Source organism: Myotis brandtii, unplaced genomic scaffold (genome assembly GCF_000412655.1).
Source record: "Myotis brandtii unplaced genomic scaffold, ASM41265v1 scaffold97, whole genome shotgun sequence".
NCBI classification, from domain to species: domain Eukaryota; kingdom Metazoa; phylum Chordata; class Mammalia; order Chiroptera; family Vespertilionidae; genus Myotis; species Myotis brandtii.
The window spans coordinates 1010452-1027502 of record NW_005372020.1 but is presented as its reverse complement, the minus strand read 5'-3'; the positions used below and the strand labels follow the sequence as shown (position 1 = coordinate 1027502).

At 59.3% G+C, this 17051-nt stretch overlaps 1 protein-coding gene across 1 annotated transcript in view; it reads left to right on the top strand.

Moving 5' to 3' along the window:
* DNAH10 (dynein, axonemal, heavy chain 10) overlaps positions 1 to 17051 on the top strand; it is a 65258-nt gene that overhangs the window by 30015 nt on the left and 18192 nt on the right. The window contains exons 34-54 of the mRNA XM_005886314.2: positions 517 to 705; positions 1026 to 1172; positions 1629 to 1820; positions 2548 to 2666; positions 3698 to 3856; positions 3954 to 4089; positions 5466 to 5588; positions 6118 to 6252; positions 6492 to 6708; positions 7060 to 7179; positions 7257 to 7402; positions 8342 to 8494; positions 9425 to 9685; positions 10856 to 11028; positions 12013 to 12106; positions 12355 to 12522; positions 12886 to 13074; positions 13607 to 13778; positions 14126 to 14329; positions 14808 to 14888; positions 16227 to 16424. Coding sequence (XP_005886376.1) covers positions 517 to 705; positions 1026 to 1172; positions 1629 to 1820; positions 2548 to 2666; positions 3698 to 3856; positions 3954 to 4089; positions 5466 to 5588; positions 6118 to 6252; positions 6492 to 6708; positions 7060 to 7179; positions 7257 to 7402; positions 8342 to 8494; positions 9425 to 9685; positions 10856 to 11028; positions 12013 to 12106; positions 12355 to 12522; positions 12886 to 13074; positions 13607 to 13778; positions 14126 to 14329; positions 14808 to 14888; positions 16227 to 16424 — 3376 coding nt within the window. The remainder of the gene's footprint in view (positions 1 to 516; positions 706 to 1025; positions 1173 to 1628; positions 1821 to 2547; positions 2667 to 3697; positions 3857 to 3953; positions 4090 to 5465; positions 5589 to 6117; positions 6253 to 6491; positions 6709 to 7059; positions 7180 to 7256; positions 7403 to 8341; positions 8495 to 9424; positions 9686 to 10855; positions 11029 to 12012; positions 12107 to 12354; positions 12523 to 12885; positions 13075 to 13606; positions 13779 to 14125; positions 14330 to 14807; positions 14889 to 16226; positions 16425 to 17051) is intronic.

The following is a 17051-nucleotide window of genomic DNA, read 5'->3' as shown; positions in this document are numbered from 1 at the left end:
ATTGAGAGAAATAGAATAGTGATGTCTCGGTAGAGAGAAGAGCTGAGGCGGTCGGAACTCGGCCATGGGCCGATGAGACTGAGAGTAGAGAGACGTGTGCAGGGTGTGGGTACCTGGGGCGCCTGGAGGAGCAGGCGGAGTCTGGACGGGGCTGAGGCAGGATGCTGTGGGGAGAGGTGGGTGGGGAAGGGTGACCACTCACGAATGAATGGGTGCCCTCCCGTGTGTCGTCCCAGTGGGTCTCCACAGCCTTGCAGCAAAGGACACCAGAGAGGTTTAGTGACGGTTGGGGGTCACACAGCCCTCGGGTCAGCCCCAGGCTGCGCCCCTTCCCCACCTCTCAGACCCTTGATTCCGATCAGCGTGGGGGGCGGCTGAGGCTGGCCTCTGAGACACAGAGGCTCCAAGCACAGGACTGCCTGGTGCCCAGGGACTCGAAGAGCCTCACAGCCCCGCCAGCCTCCTTCCCCTGCGGTGGGCAGGCCGGACGTCCGACCCCCCTGTCCTGTCCTCCAGTTCGAAGGGCAGGAGATCTCGCTGGACTCGCGCATGGGCATCTTCATCACCATGAACCCCGGCTACGCGGGCCGCACGGAGCTGCCCGAGTCGGTGAAAGCGCTCTTCAGGCCGGTGGTGGTGATCGTGCCCGACCTGCAGCAGATCTGCGAGATCATGCTCTTCTCCGAGGGCTTCCTCTGGGCCAAGGTGCGCCGCCCGGCCCCCCCCGCGAGGGAGAGAGAGAGACAGCAACTGTGAGAGTCGTCGATTGGCTGCCTCCTGCACCCCCCACTGGGACGGAGCCCACAACCCCGGCAACCTCCTGGTTCATAAGTCGGCACTCAGCTCCGAGCCACGCCGCCCGGGCAAGGCTGGCGTCCTTTTGAGCAGCCCCTAACGTGTCACAGTGGAGAGCAAAGGACCCTCTAGTGTCCTGCACAGGCGGCTGAGTTGCCTGCGGACCAGCTTTCATGTGGACACTGTGGGTCACTTCCTTCCTTCATTTCTCACCGTCTTTTCTCACGCAGACTCTGGCCAAGAAGATGACGGTTCTGTACAAGCTGGCGCGGGAGCAGCTCTCCAAGCAGCATCACTACGACTTTGGGCTCCGAGCCCTGAAGTCGGTGCTGGTCATGGCGGGCGAGCTGAAGAGAGGCTCCTCCGAGCTCAAAGAGGTGGGGCCGCCTGTGTGCCCGGTGCCGGGCGGCGACGGCCCGCGCGGCTCAGTTTCGGTCTTAGCGGCCGTGCCATTTGCTTTCCGGCCTTGATGTGGTCTGTCTGCTTCTAACTGGCCTGATCGCTGTAAGGTCAAGTGCAGTGTCTCCCAGAACCTAAGTGTGTGAGGCCTCAGCAGGAAGCCTCAGGCGCCGTTGCAGGGTGGCGGGTGCAGGCAGGGACATGCGTGTTGCCCCCTTCGCGGTAGCGCGAGAGGTGCGGCTGGGTTTCCTTTACACGGAGCCGACCTGGAGGCAGTTTGTCAGCGCCGCCCGCGCCTCCCGGGGCAGCGCTTTATGTCTGCTCTGCAGCTGTACGCTCGCTTTGCGGTGAGAGACGCCACCCACGTTCTGTGCGAGGGTTCCTGGACCCGGGCTTTGGGAAACACCCGAGACGTCTGTGTTCCTCCCACCCAGGACGTGGTGCTGATGCGGGCGCTTCGCGACATGAACCTGCCCAAGTTCGTCTTTGAGGACGTCCCCCTGTTCCTCGGCCTGATCTCCGACCTGTTTCCCGGGCTGGACTGCCCGCGCGTGCGCTACCCCAGCTTCAACGACGCGGTCGAGCAGGTGTTCGAGGAGAACGGCTTCGTGGTCCTGCCGGTCCAGGTAGAGGGCTGACCCGAGAGCCCACGCTTCTTCCTTTCTCTTTTGTTGTTATTTTCTTTGAGTTGTGGCCAAGCACAGATGCCAGGGAAGGTACCCTCTGAGCCACTCCGTGTCCAGCCCGGGGCCCTGGGCACATCCCCGTGCTGCGCGGCCACCCCCGCCACCATCTCCAGGCTGTTCCACTTTCCCGACTGCAGCTGTGTCCTTAAACAGGGACTCCCGTCCTCCTGTCCAGGCGCCTGCCCCCTCAGCTCCCCCTCCCAGCGGACTCACCCCGTCTGTGTCCTCCATGTCTGCGTGTTTCCTTGGCCTGAGGCCCACGGTGCATAAGGCCGAACAGAATCCCACTGTATGGATGGACCACTGGCTGGGTTTTGTGGTCTTGGGTTTTTTTGGGCATAATGTCATCAGAGAACTTAAGTATTTTGTTTTGGGGTCCAACCATCTAATGTTCTCTCCCAGCCACCTCCCCCCAACCCCGAATCACACTCACCAAAAAGGTAAACGGGCATTGCTGTAGGGACAGAGGAGTGGGTGCTGGCAGCAGGAGCGGCTTGGGAGAGTGGCTGATGAGCGTGCGTGTGTAACAGCCTCCCAGCCCGTGGACGTGCTCAGTACCATTGAGGTGTACACTTTCATTGGATGAATTGAATAGTATGGGAATCATAGCTCAATGGGGCTATTTTTTTAAAGATGTGTTTTAACTCAGCTGCAACTCTGTCCCCAGGTGGATAAAGTCATTCAGGTGTACGAGACCATGCTAACCCGCCACACAACGATGGTGGTGGGGCCCACGGGAGGGGGCAAGTCCGTGGTCATCAACACCCTGTGTCAGGCGCAGACCAAGTGAGTATGCCCTGTGGGGCCTCACGGCGGGGTTGGGGCCGGTCGGTGGGGTGGGACAGGGCCTGGCAGTGGGGTGGGGGCCTGTCGGTGGGACAGGTCCTGACGGCGGGGTGACACGGGAAGGCGGTGGTGACATGGGAAGGTGGTGCTGCTGCTGCCGTCCCTTGTTGCGCTCTGATTCCCGGGGAGGTTAAACTTGTCCCAAACACCCCTTTAATCTCATCGCACCTGCCTGTCTCACTGCCGGTTATTTAACGTGTGTGAGAAGGCGATCGGTGACTCTTGTGCCTCAGACTGAATGGGTTTGCTTGTGAAATGAGTGTTTTACAGACTCTCTTATGAGGCTCTTTCAAAAGGTAACTTAAGTCATGTTTCCTTGGTGTTCAGGTGTCAGCCAGGCCTCCCCGCATTAGAAACACTTAGGGCATCGGCGGGACCAGAGAGAGCGTCCCCTCCCCACAGGTCTCGTCGCCGCCAGCCCTGCAGGCGCTGGTGGGAGAGTGACCTCGTACTCCTAAGGTCACTTCCTCAAGGTCACGGACCTGCGGTGGCCTGATGTCTCCTAGTGAATGGGCTCGCGCCTCTCCCTGTGTCCTCAGCGGGGGCTGGATTCTAGAAGGGCCTCGGTGCCGCCGACATGGCAGCAGGGCCTGGGCTGAGCCGTGGCCTCTCGGTGACTTTCACGCTCATCGCTGGTCTGAGACCTAACGAGAGGAACCAGAGCGCTGTGGCTTCCTGATCGGGGGCGGGTCGTGCCCAGCACCCTGCGTGTCATTCCTCGGTTACTGCTGTTAGTTTACAGGACAAGCACACGTGTGTGTACACGTGAGCCTCGCATTGTCCCCGTAACGCACAGCCGGGCTTCCGGTGCGGACTTCACTGTGCTGGGGCCATGGTTCTGGTGGAAGGTAGTTGCCTCGCAAGGAGTGGGAGCCCAGGGGAGGGTGTGGACCGCATTTTAAATTCCGGGTCAGATCGAAGCATCTAGTCCCGACGCGCTCAGCCCCCCCGAGGCCTCTCCTCTGACTTAGGCTGGGCCTGACGACCAAGCTGTACATCCTGAACCCCAAGGCCGTGAGCGTCATAGAGCTCTACGGCATCCTGGACCCCAGCACCCGTGACTGGACGGACGGCGTGCTGTCCAACATCTTCAGGGAGATCAACAAGCCGACGGATAAGAAGGAGCGGAAGTGAGTCTCTGGGGAGGGATGCTCCTCCAGGCCCCAGGGCTGGGAGCTGCTGGGACCCGGGCTCGGGCTCATGGCTCACGGCTGGTCGGTGCTGCAGGTACATCTTGTTTGACGGCGATGTGGACGCGCTGTGGGTGGAGAACATGAACTCCGTGATGGATGACAACAAGCTGCTGACGCTGGCCAACGGCGAGCGCATCCGGCTGCAGGCACACTGTGCCCTGCTCTTCGAGGCGAGTGGCAGAGAGATCACTTGGACAGAAGTCTTGCTGTTTGTTAAAGTAGGACTAAGGCTCAGTGATTGCAGAAGCTCAGAGCATGCAGGAGAGTGCATGCTGAGCACACTCTATGCCCCGGCCCCCTTCCCTCACCCTCTTCACTGCGTCTCAGCCGTGGCTGCTGCTTACGCTTGGGTCTTCTTTTTTATGGGGGGTTGTTGTTGTTTGGTTAATCCTCACCGGAGGATCTTTTTTCCACTGATTTTTTAGAGAGAGTGGAAGGGAGAGGGAGAGTCAGAGAGAGAAACATTGATATGAGGGAGTCACATCGATGGGTTGCCTCCCACACGTGCCTCCACCCAAGGCCAGGGAGCCTGCTGCTTAGGTATATGCCCTTGACCAGAATCGAACCCGGGACCCTTCAGTCCAAGGGCAGATGCTCTGACCCCTGGGCAAAACCAGGTGGGGCACATACGTGTTTCCTCTGACGGGTCCCCTGGTGCCTGTAAGTACACCCTTAGCCAGCTCCTCTTCCGCTGTCAGCTTCAAGTCACACAGTCACCTGCTGACTGATTCCATCAGCTCCCCCTCAGAACACGACATCGCTCAGCCAGTTACACGGCAAATGGTGCTCACATGCTTGTGGGAACGGCCATCTTTACTGAGAGCCACTAGGCACCGATTACATTGACTTTCTTTTAGAGGCTTTTTTTTTTTTTGCCTGGAGTTTGTCATCGCCTTGCGTTTTCTCCCACACTATTTGCTCTTATCTTACTTTCATTCGTTTTCCAAAGTTGCTGTCCTTTTTTTTTTTTTTGCCTGGAGTTTGTCATCGCCTTGCTTTTTCTCCCACACTATTTGCTCTTATCTTACCTTCATTCGTTTTTCAAAGTTGCTGTCGCAGCCTGAGTCTGCATCACAGCTGTGGGCCTGGGACTTGCTCCCTCTGTAGCCACGGCCATTCCAGCCGGTCTGTGCAGGCCGTGGTCCTGTTGGCAGAGAGCCGCGTCTGTGTCCGCGGAAGGAGGGACACGTGTGTTAATGTTGCTGCTCTAGGTGCATAGTTATTACGGTTTATACTACCCAACGTCAGCTATGTTAAACAGGAAACAAAAAAAGACTAAAAAGCAAGCACTCCACAGCAATGTCTGTTTCTTGGTGGTGGGATTTGGGATTAAGCTATTTTCCTCTTTATACTTTTTTTAATTTTTGTCAGATATTCCACAGCCTATTAATTTTCACATTAGTTTTATAGTAATGGGACATTTTAGAAGGTGCTGCATCGGCGACCTTAATCTTCCATGATAACCCTCAGTGCTCGATGGGAGCCGCGTGGGGGCTGCTCATCTGCGTGTGGGCTTTGCAGCTGTGAGCCCTTCCTCCCCCTCCAGGTGGGAGACTTGCAGTACGCCTCCCCCGCGACCGTGTCCCGCTGTGGAATGGTCTACGTGGACCCCAAGAACCTGAAATACCAGCCCTACTGGAAGAAATGGCTTCAGCAAATACAGAACAAGGTGAAGTCACTTCTGACGTCAGCTTCCTTGTTAGCTTTGGTGGCTGGTTGGGCTCACATAGCCCGGGAGGGTGTAGTTGAAGGCCATGACCTTGACCGGGACCTGTTGTTCATGGTCTTAGGCACTTCATGTTTCCAATAAATTAGATGGAAACATCAAGACACACTCACTGGGTTCCCAGATAGCTCACAGCCGTGAGATGGGTAATGATTTTGCTCATCTAGACCCGGGGTCGATGCCTTTTCTTTTTTCTGTAAAGGGTACCAGGTCAGCATTTTAGACGTGATGGGTTGTATGGTTTCCTGTGTAACTACTCAGCTCTGCCGCTGTGGCCTGGAAGTGGCCATAGTGCAGGAATGGGCAGAGCCACGGACCTTTGTGCCTGCCCCTCGTGGCCGATGGCCGCTCGATGACCATGGCCTCGTCACTTGAGCTCTGAGATGAGGAGCCCCTTTTCTGTCGGATGGGACCTGTTACCCCACCTCCTCCCGGGAGCCCTTGGGAATGCCTGGAACTCTGCCCCCTGCAGGTGGAGCAGGTCCAATTGCAGAACCTCTTTGAGAAGTACGTGCCCTACCTCATAGATGTGATCGTGGAGGGCATCGTGGACGGGAGGCAGGGAGAGAAGCTGAAGATGATAGTCCCGCAGACGAACCTGAACATGGTGAGGACAAGCCCGCGCGGGCTCTCTGGGGAAGTGAGACGCCAGGCGGGCGACCAGCACTGCAGGCCGTGACAAGGGGATACGGCGGCTCTTCCTTGTCCTGCGCGAGACAAGCTCCTCCATCTGAGCCCGGACGTGGTCGTGTTCCATCGCTCCAGAGCCTGGGGCCCCAGGTCCGTGGCCAAAGCTGGGCGTGTGGGGGGTTATCCATGCTGACCTGGGCACTTCCTGTGCGCCAGGTGACCCAGTTGACCAAGGTGCTGGACGCGTTCCTCGAAGGGGAGATAGAGGACCCCGACCTGCTGGAGTGCTTCTTCTTGGAGGCGCTGTACTGCTCGCTGGGCGCCTGCCTGCTGGACTTCGGCCGCAACCGGTTCGACGAGTGCATCAAGCGCCTCGCCTCCCTGCCTTCTGCCGAGCTGGACGGGGTTTGGGCCCAGCCCGGGGAACTGCCAGGTAGGAACCCATTCGCCGGCTTACCTGTCACTCTCTCCCCACCCAACCCACCAGCAGCTACTCTAGGAACCAGGGCTGCCTCCCACTGTTGCATCCCAGGGAAGGGGCTCAGCAAGTGTCTGCCCAGGGGCCGGGCAGCGCTGGCTCACGGCACGCAGTGCGTGTGCAGAGTGAGGGGCTTGGCTCCCCGGGCCGGTCCGTCTGTGTGGAGAGGGGGTGGGTGCGTCGGAAGTTCTCAAGGAAGCTGCTGTCCCGGAACCAGTGGCGTGAGTTCATGGCAAGCGTGTTCCGGGGCCGATGGTGCGTGTCCATGTCTGTGACCCAAGTGGTGTGGACGGTTATTTACTGCAGCTCAGCTCCCCACCCTGTACGACTTCCACTTCGATCCTGCCCAGAAGAGGTGGATCCCGTGGAGCAAGCTGGTTCCCGAGTATGTGCACTCCCGCGAGAGGAGGTTCATTGAGATCCTGGGTGAGTGAGAACCAGGCCCTGTCCCGTGGTGCTCGCCCCCTGGCGTGTCCGTGACACTCCCCCCGGATGTCCCGCAGTTCACACGGTGGACACCACCCGCACGGCCTGGATGCTGGAGCGCATGGTCAAGATCAAGCATCCCGTTCTTTTGGTCGGCGAGTCTGGCACCTCGAAGACAGCCACCACCCAGAACTTCCTCAAAAACCTGAGCGAAGAGACTAACGTAAGTGATACCTGTATGGATCCAGCAGGGAGGTGGCCGCGGGTCAGCGCCTTCACAGCGGGTCAGGCTTGCTCGCACCCAACGCATGCAGCATAGGTTAGCGAGCGGCAGGATGTTGTTGCGGGGGCACAGAAGGGGTGTTCGCAGCCTGAGCTGCAGGTTTGTGGGTCAGGCCAAGGGAGGCGCGTTCAGAAGCCCCCTCCCCAGTGCCCTCCGCTGGGAATCGGCTGCGGGGAATCACGGGCCGACAGGCACCTCTGCCCAGGGTCGCTGTCGGGAGCTGGTGTGCGCGTGTGCTCGGGGCACCTTGGTGGGAGGGTCCATCTGAGGCCGTGGTCCTCCGGTCCAGCAGCGTCCCCTGAGCACTGCTCCTCCACCCAGACAAGCCCACTGGGCGACTCTGATGCCTGAAGCCTGGGGACCACTGATCAGTGGACTTCCAGTGATTCTCTGAGAAGCAGAGGCCCCGAGTCCCTGGGCACACAGGGTCCGGGGCCACCTTCCCTTCCTCTTGGCAGTTGGGCCCGAGGAAGGCTCAGTGCTGGTCCATGGCCTTGTGGCCTGAGACGGCCAGAAGGGAGGAGCCTCCACTTGAATGGCGCTTTGTCTCGTGGCAAGTGCCTTTGTGCACGTCCTCTCGATGCGTCGCCCTGTGGAGCGCCCGGCACCCACCGAGGAGAAGGGCCTCAGACATTAAATGACTCTCGGAGGGGGCCCAGCAGGGCCGAGCCCGGGCCACGTTGTCCCCAAGGCTCACAGGCGGCAGCTCGTTGCTGCCTCTGCAGCCTGTCGAGAGGGAAGCCAAATCCCTGCTCGCACTTAAAGTGGATGAAGTGCAGACACACTGGTTTATGGAGGCAGGTCCATCGATACCGTGACGTCGGTGAAAGAGGCAGTGGCTTATGGTTTATCGTTTGGAACCCTCTCTTCCTGTTTCAGATTGTGCTGATGGTCAATTTCTCTTCCCGCACCACCTCCCTGGACATCCAGAGAAACTTAGAAGCAAACGTGGAAAAACGGACCAAGGACACCTACGGCCCCCCCATGGGAAAACGCCTGCTGGTGTTCATGGACGACATGAACATGCCCAAGGTCGTGGGAGTTCACGGGGCAGGGCCTTGCGCTGGTGTGTGTGTGTGTGTGTGTGTGTGTGTGTGTGTGCGCGCGTGCGCGCACATGCATGGTGAGAGCGCGTGTGAGGAGACCTGTCTCGTTCTGCATGCGCAGGGCACAGTGCTGGGGACTCCTGGGCTGTTCTTCTTCGAGGGGCTTGTCCGCAGGGACGGGGTTCCTTGGCTCTGTAGGAGTAACGCAGCACGAGGCGGCCTCTGCACCCCATCTAGCGTGTGCTTGGGCAGGTGTTTCCAAGTGAGCTGTGCTTTTGATACTACACTGTTCCCGGCCCCACGTACATGGAGGCCTACGGGCAGGCACGTCCCAAGACTCCCTCTGGATTTACCAGGGGCGGGAGCTCGAGCCTGAGAAGGGCAAAGCTTCTTAGTCCTGGGCTTTACACGTTTATCACCTATAGCACCATCTTTTCCCGAAAGCCTGCCTTCCAGAAGGGCTTTGCTCAAAGCAGGATTCATCCATCCGTCCCTGCGTCTGTCCATCCTCCCACCGGTCTGTCTGTCCATGCATCTGTCCATTCTCCCATCAGTCCATCTGTCCACGTGTCTGTCCATCCTCCTATCAATCCATCCGTGCGTCTGTCCATCCTCCCATCAGTCCATCCGTCCATGCACCCACCCACACACCCACTTAGCCATTCCTCTATCTCGCACCATCTGTCCCTCTACACGTGCATCCATCCATTCAGTCAGCATGTTTACTGAGCAGCTCCTGTGGCATCGGTGCTGCGCAGTGAGGAGCACACCCTGTGGGCCCCGCCCCACGGGCCTGGCCTCGGGGGCGCCGTGGCGAATGCCTGTGCAGTTGCCGACGCTGAGAAGCCTGTGAAGCTGCCCCGCGTGCTGGGGGGCCAAGGCGATGGCACCGTCGTCTTCTTCTCTGCACACCCAGGTGGACGAGTACGGCACCCAGCAGCCCATCGCCTTGCTGAAGCTGCTGCTGGAGAAGGGCTTCCTGTACGACCGCGGCAAGGAGCTGAACTGCAAGAGCATCCGAGACCTCGGCTTCATCGCGGCCATGGGCAAGGCGGGGGGCGGCCGCAACGAGGTGGACCCGCGGTTCCTCTCGCTGTTCAGCGTCTTCAACGTGCCGTTCCCCTCGGAGATGTCTCTGCACCTGATCTACTTCTCCATCCTGAGAGGCCACACCTCGGTAACCGGCTTTCCTCGCCGTCCAACTAACGGGCCTCGTGTGGGGCAGGGCGTGGGGCGACGTGCGCACTCGGCACTCGGCACGATGCCTGCCGCCCACGGTGCTCTTCGGGGCCTGTGAACACGTTATTTCTTTCAAAACCAGGAGGGAAATGAGTGTGATCAGCCCACAGTGTATGCATCCTCACACCCGCGCTCTCATCAAACAAGGCATTTTATGAGGAAAGGGGCCCAGAGGCTGAAGCGCCTCGGCCCTGGGAGTTGGGTTGTGGCCTTGAGTTACAGCAGCGAATCGCCCGGGCTCGGTGCTGGCGCCGCCCCCACGCTGCGCTGCAGGTGCCGTGAGCCTCCGGGGCGCCCTCACCTGGAGCAGGAGCACGGGGCACCCGCGCCCTGGCATGTGGGGGAATGCGGCCCAGGGCCTGGCACAGGGCAGGTGCCGATGGATGCGTTACTGCTGCTGTCATGCTGACTGCTTGGCCCCCACGAGTGTAGCCCATGCGTTTACTCATGGCCTCTGGCCCTGGCCTGTCCCTTCTGAAGGGGCCCCCCACTCAGGTCCTCAGGGCCAGGCAGGAGGCGAATCTGAGGGACGGCGGGGGGTCAGCAGGACCGGTGGGCACCGGGCCTGTTCATGCCCCACCTGAAGGCATTTGCTTTCAAAACTGCACGGTCTGCACCCGCAAAACCCAGACTGAGGGTGGTTCACCCCGTGCGGACTTGTCAGAGTGACGGGGGCCACAGAAGCAGATGATGGGTTTCTCTGTGGTAACATTTATCTCCTCTTAAAACATCCTGGTGAAGCTCACGGCACGTGAGATTAGTTCTCTGAACCATCTGAACGGACATCATTCAGCGGCCTTTAGTCCATTCACAGTGGCTTCCAACCGTCCTCACTGCTCAGTTCTAGGGGGTTTTCACCCCCCTCCCCCGTCTTCCCGCCCCAGCAGCCCCCAGTCTGCTCTGTGTGTCATGGGCTTCCCTGATCGGGACATTTCCTGTAAGTGGGTCCCACACTCTCTCCCTCGGCATCGTGTGTTCCGGCTCCCCCGCACCGTGCGCCTGGCAGAGCTCCGATCCTGGTCACGGCGAGTGATGCTCCATCGCGTGGATGGACCACGTGTGCCTCTCCAGCCATCCACCACTGACACCGGGCCTTCTCTGTTTCTAGGTGTTTCACGAGAGCATCATCGCCGTGAGCGACAGGCTGACGCGCTGCACGCTGCAGCTCTACACGGACATCGTGCAGGAGCTGCCGCCCACCCCGTCCAAGTTCCACTACATCTTCAACCTGCGCGACCTCTCGCGGGTGTTCCACGGGCTGGTCCTCACCAACCCTGAGCGGTGAGTCGGCGGCGTCTCGCCGGCATGTGCGCAGCAGGGGCTCTTCTGTTCCTTTAAGACAAGGACTCGGCGGCGCGTCCCGTCAGCCCGTGCACAGTGGGCTCAGGGCCTTTGTTTACCTCACACGCCGCCTCGTCCGCCCTCGGGTTGAAGGCGGAGGGACAGGAGGCAGAGGGTGACGGGACAGTGCGTCCCGGGCCGGGCCGCTCTGCTGCCCTCTGACTCTTAGTCCCCACTCCCCGTCTGAACGTGCCCGTGTGTTCCTCTCGCTCCTGCCACGGGACCGTTTGCAGTTGAAGTCGGTGAACTGTGTGTCTTTGGGAGAAGCAAGCACAGAGGATGTAAGCTGGTCACACACACTTTCTCCGTCACACTAGGCTTGTTTGTGTATTTCTTTATTTTTATTTTCTGTATCTCTCTGTGTGTGTGTATTTGCACCAATGAACACTTCACGTGGATCTGCAAGCATAGAGTCACATTATGAATCCGCATCCTATAAATGGGTTAAGGACCCCACACCAGCCCAGACGGACTCAGGCGCCCTCGCGGGGTTCGGACTGGCAGCTCAGGAGGGGGCAGCTCCAGGCATTCGGGGTGGCGTGAGGGCTCTTTGCCGGAAACCAGAGGAAGTCCAGGTCCGGGCGGGACGGAGCTGGCTCTGAGAAGGAGGCGCTGCTGGTGCCGATGCTGGTTTTAGATCCCGGGTCCCAGCCGGCGGAGCCGGTGGGCGTGCATCCCGTGCCATGTGCGTCCTTTAGAGATAGCGCCCTTCTCTTCCCTCCTGGAGGGCGCGCTCTAGACACCACCTTACGCTCTTCACAGGGAATGTGCTGGCTTCCATTAGCCCCATTCCTGTGAGCCCAGCGGGAGGGGCGAGGAGGCCCACAGAGAGGCTGTCCTCGTCCGCACCCGGGAACTCACCTAGACAGGAGCATCCGCCCGCGTCTCGATGCCTCGTGGCTGATGGCGGCCCTTCCATCGCAGGTTCCAGACGGTGGCCCAGATGGTGAGGGTCTGGAGGAACGAGTGTCTGCGTGTCTTCCACGACCGGCTGATCAACGAAGACGACAAGGCTCTGGTCCGTGCTCAGAGCCACGCAGATGCCGCCCGGCCCACGGGTCCCCAGGGCGGGGGCGGGGGGAGCAGAAAACCCCATGTGTTGTTATGTAGCGAATAGACACTGAAGATAGAGGTCGGCGTCGAGGAGGGTGGGCCAGTGAGCGCCTGGTCGTGTTTGGGAGGGAATGGGCTGCATGAGCTGGTTGTGCCTCCCCCGCCCGTGAGGGCGCGGTGTGGGCTTTGGGTCGTTACTGGCCCCTGTCGCAGGTGCAAGAGTACATATCAGACCTGGTCACGGAGCACTTCAAGGACGACGTGGAGGTGGTGATGCGGGACCCCATCCTGTTCGGGGACTTCCGCATGGCGCTGCACGAGGAGGAGGAGCGCATTTACGAAGACATCCAGGACTACGAGGCGGCCAAGGCTCTGTTCCAGGTGCGGGCGGGGCTGGTGTCCCCCCGGTGGTTTCCCTGTCCTGGGTGCGTGCGAATGACCGGAGGAGTGTGTGACACAGACCCCTGGGCTCACCCCCGAGAGTCCCTCCGTCGAGCCAGGGAGGCCCCGGGTGCCGGTGCATCGCCAGGTTCGGGAACCACTCTCCCGAGTGGAGCCTTGCAACCAGCGTGGGCTCAACCACCAGCCAGCAATGGAAGCCTCCATCGTGAATGCTGGACTCGCCCCTAAACCCACGTGATCTCACTGCTCAGCCCTCAGGCACGGAGGAGTGTCCCCTCCACTCCTAGTCCCTCCGGGACAGCAGGAGAGAGCCCGGCCTCACCCTCCGAACGGTCCCTGCAGGAGATCCTGGAGGAGTACAACGAGAGCAACACCCGCATGGACCTGGTGCTGTTCGACGACGCCCTGGAGCACCTGACGCGCGTGCACCGCATCATCCGCCTGGACCGCGGCCACGCACTGCTGGTGGGCGTCGGCGGCTCCGGGAAGCAGTCCCTGGCCAAGCTGGCCGCCTTCACGGCTGGCTACGAGGTGAGCGCCTCCGGCCCAGCTGCCCACTGTGGGAGGCGTTAGCTCCATGGGCAGCTTCTGCACAGCCTCCCCCGGTTCATCGGGCGGAAGGAGCTCACGCCTGAGGGCGCGTACGTCAGGGCGGTGCTGGTGCCGGTCCCGCTCCCTTTACTGCTCACTCGTCCTCGGCTTCCTTCCTTGCCTCCTCGTTTCTTGCCTTCCTTTCCTCCCTGTAACTCAACTAACTCATTTTCACAACCAAAGGTCTCTTACACCCGCTTCCTCCCACACTCACACAGCCCCGCGTGGACAGCCCCGTGCTCGCCGCACGCCCCTCCCCGTGTGCAGGCTGAGTGCCCATCTGGTTTGTTTGACAAAAGGACGTGACTGCTTTTCTGTCCCGAGTCTCTCACTCAATAGTCTCGTGTGAAAACAGCCTGGTCACCTGGTTGGCCCTGGCTCATCCCTCGCCGATGGCTCTCGCCCTGGCAGTCACGGAGCTGCCCCCCCTCGCGCTCGCGGTCCCACGCAGCGCCCTGCTCCGTGCCGGCAGGTGTTCGAGATCCTCCTGAGCCGCGGCTACTCGGAGAGCAACTTCCGGGAAGACCTGAAGAACCTCTACCTGAGGCTGGGCATCGAGAACAAGACGACGATCTTCCTGTTCACGGACGCGCACGTGGTGGAGGAGGGCTTCCTGGAGCTCATCAACAACATGCTCACCTCAGGTGCCGGCCCCGGGGCGTCCTCCAGGCGCTCGCCGCGGGGGGCGGGGGGAGCATGACAGGCCACTGGCAACGCCCCCATAAGCCGTGACATCGGGCCAAGTGCCTCTCGGGGGGAACTGCCCCCAGAGGAGAACCCTGCTCTGATGCTCGTGATCACCGCCCGCCCCCCCCGCTGCCGTGAGCAGGAAGCGTTGGTCGTTCCCACTTCACAGTGAGGAGGTTGAGGCTCGAAGGGTGAGCCTTGGGTCTCAGAGTTGCGGTTTGGACTCTTCCCGGGCCCCTGTGCTCCGTGTGCTCAGGGCCGGAGGGACTCCCGGCCCCGGGGAACCCGCCTGTCCTCGTCCCAGGCATGGTGCCCGCGCTCTTCGCCGAAGATGAGAAGGAGACCATCCTCGGTCAGATTGACCAGGAGGCGCTGAAGCAGGGGGTCAGCCCGGCCAAGGAGTCCGTGTGGCAGTACTTCGTGAACAAGAGTGCCAACAACCTGCACATCGTCCTGGGCATGTCGCCCGTGGGGGACGCCCTGAGGACCTGGTGCCGGAACTTCCCAGGTGCGCCCCCTTCAGCAGGGCCTGTGCCTCGGGGAGCGATGCACGACCTGAGGCTCCACCAGCAAGTGAAACTCGCCGTGTCGTGGGTTGGGCTTCGGACTGCAGTGTGGGGCCAGCAGGCGTCGCCCGTGCGTGTTGTCCCCGGGGGGCGATGTCCTTACAGCAGGACATGCTCACAGTCCCAGGGCGAGGCCCCGGGTGGGCTCAGCAGCACTTCTGCTGCCTCCCCTGTGCCAGAATCGTGCCAGCCTGTGGGAGGTGCAGTGCCCTCGGGCACGCTGGGTTGTCAGCGCTGGGCTGGCAGGTACACCACCGAGAGAGGCCAGGGGGCTGCAGACTGCCCACGTGTCAGCAGTGCTGGGCTGGCGCAACCCGCTGCGGCTGAGTTACTCTCGGGCACCCGTGTGTTGGGAACGGAAGATGTGTCGGTGTTGAGGGTCCGGGTTGCACAGCGACCCTCTGTTTCTCTGCTTTCAAGGTCTGGTGAATAACACCGGCATTGACTGGTTCATGCCCTGGCCGCCCCAGGCCCTGCATGCGGTCGCCAAGTCATTCTTAGGTGAGTGGCAGCTAAGACGGGGACCACATTAGTGGTATAACTGAGCAGTTTGTGACCGCCTTCTTTTAACACATGGCGGACCAGTAGTTTTATTGCTAGCTTTACCCAGTGGCCAGATAAGTTTCTATTGAACGAGTACAAAAAGCATTTTACATAAATGTTAAAGGCACGCCTTAAAATTAAATAACCATTGCATTTTGAAGTTATTTATTACATGTTCTTTTATTACAAGCTAATATCTTTTTAAAGTATGATGCTTTGTAAAACACTGTAATATGAAGCGAGAATTCTCATAATCCGTCCGCAATGTGTTAAAAAATATTTTTATTGATTTCAGAGAGGAAGGGAGAAGGAGGGAGAGAGAGAACCTTCAATGATGAGAGAGAATCATGGATCGGCTGCCTTCCCCATGCCCCACACTGGGGATCGAGCCTGAAACCTGGGCATGTGCCCTGACCAGAATCAAACCATGGCCTCCTGGTTCACAGGTCGACACTCAACCGCTCAGCCTGCCAATCTTCCTAAACATCAATGGAGAGATCCTCGGGAGAGGATTAGCAACTAGGAGTAAATAAATGAAGTGTCACCTTGTAAATACATAGTCAGCAAACTAGTCCCTGTTGTGAGGAGTGCAGGTGTGGGGGAGGGGCCAGGAGAGGAGCATTTCGGAGTGTGGATCAGCACCGTGGCCCGGAGGGGCCACCAGCAAGTGACAATGGCTCTTGTTCTTCCAAAAACATTTTATATCACTTTTTTGGTGGTAAAGTATATATAACATAAAAATTGCCTTTTAAACCACTTTTAAATATACAGCTCAGTGGCATTAAGTACGTCCACATTGTGCTGCCAGCACCACCACGTCCTGAACGTTTCTCCTCCTGTGACACTGACACCGTGCCCGTTCAGCCCCGATTCCGTCCTCCTCCCCCCCCCAGTTCCCGGTCACCGCTAATCGCTTTCTGTCTCTGTGAATGTGCCTGATCTAGGTATCTCACATAAGTCCAGTCACACAACGCTTGTCCCTCTGCCTGCTCTCATGTAGCATGCTTCCGGGCGAGCCTCCCTCTTTAAGGCTGATTAACATTCCATTGCGTGGATGGACCACATGTTTATCCGTCGTCCGTGGGTAGACACTTGGGTCGCTTCTGCTTCGGCTGTTGTGACTCATGCTGCTGTGAACATCAGCGTCCGAGAATCTGCTTGTGTCGGCTTTCACTTCTTTGGGGGACACAGCCAGGAGCGGAATTGCTGGGTCCCGTGGGAATTCTCATTTCACTTTTCGAGGAGCTGCTCTTGTCCTTTCGTGAAGAGGCACGTTTTCCGTCCCTCCCTCCGTAGGGCCTAATACGATGATCCCAGAAGAACACATAGAAGATCTGGTGGAACATGTGGTTTTGGTGCATGGGTCCGTGGGTGAATTCAGCAAACAATTTCTGCAGAAGCTGAGGCGCAGCAACTACGTGACTCCCAAGAACTACCTTGACTTTATTAACACGTACTCGAAACTACTGGACGAGAAAACCCAGAATAACATAGGTGAGCCTGGGAGCGGGTGGCTACAGGCGTGTCATCATTTACGGCGATCCAGACCCCAACCTTGTGTGAGCGGTGCTGCTTAGTGAGGCCAGGCGTGCGCAGGACCCAGGCGGAGCGAGACCCAGCCGGGGTTTGCTCTCCAGGGGCTCTCCTGTGTGGGCAGGGCCCGGCACGCCTGACCTCTCCTTCCGGTGCTGGGCTGTGAACCTGCTCAGCTCTAAGTGCCCTGAGACTGGAGAGACGGCGGCAGCAGTGCGCTCTGCTGGCGGATGCTTTTAGTTTCTGATTTATTTCTTATTGAAAAAGACAAGCCTAAAGCAGAGGTGACGTATACATTGTGCAAAGGTTAAAAGCCAGGGATAGGGAAGGGAAATTTAAAATCGCTCCTAAAAGTTTTGCATAGAAGTCATCTCTACCTGAGTTTTGGTTTAAGTCCTTTTGTGCTTTTTTTGTTGGGAAATGCTTTTTCAAAAATGCCGTGACCCTTGGCCAGACCAAGGGCTGTTTTCAGAACTAAGTTCATTTTGGCTGATGCCATCCTAACACCTCTGGCGGTGGAGGTGCCGAGCGATGCTTGACATTTCATGAGAAGGCTGTTTCCCGGCGAGCCCAGGCTGGCCCGGCGCC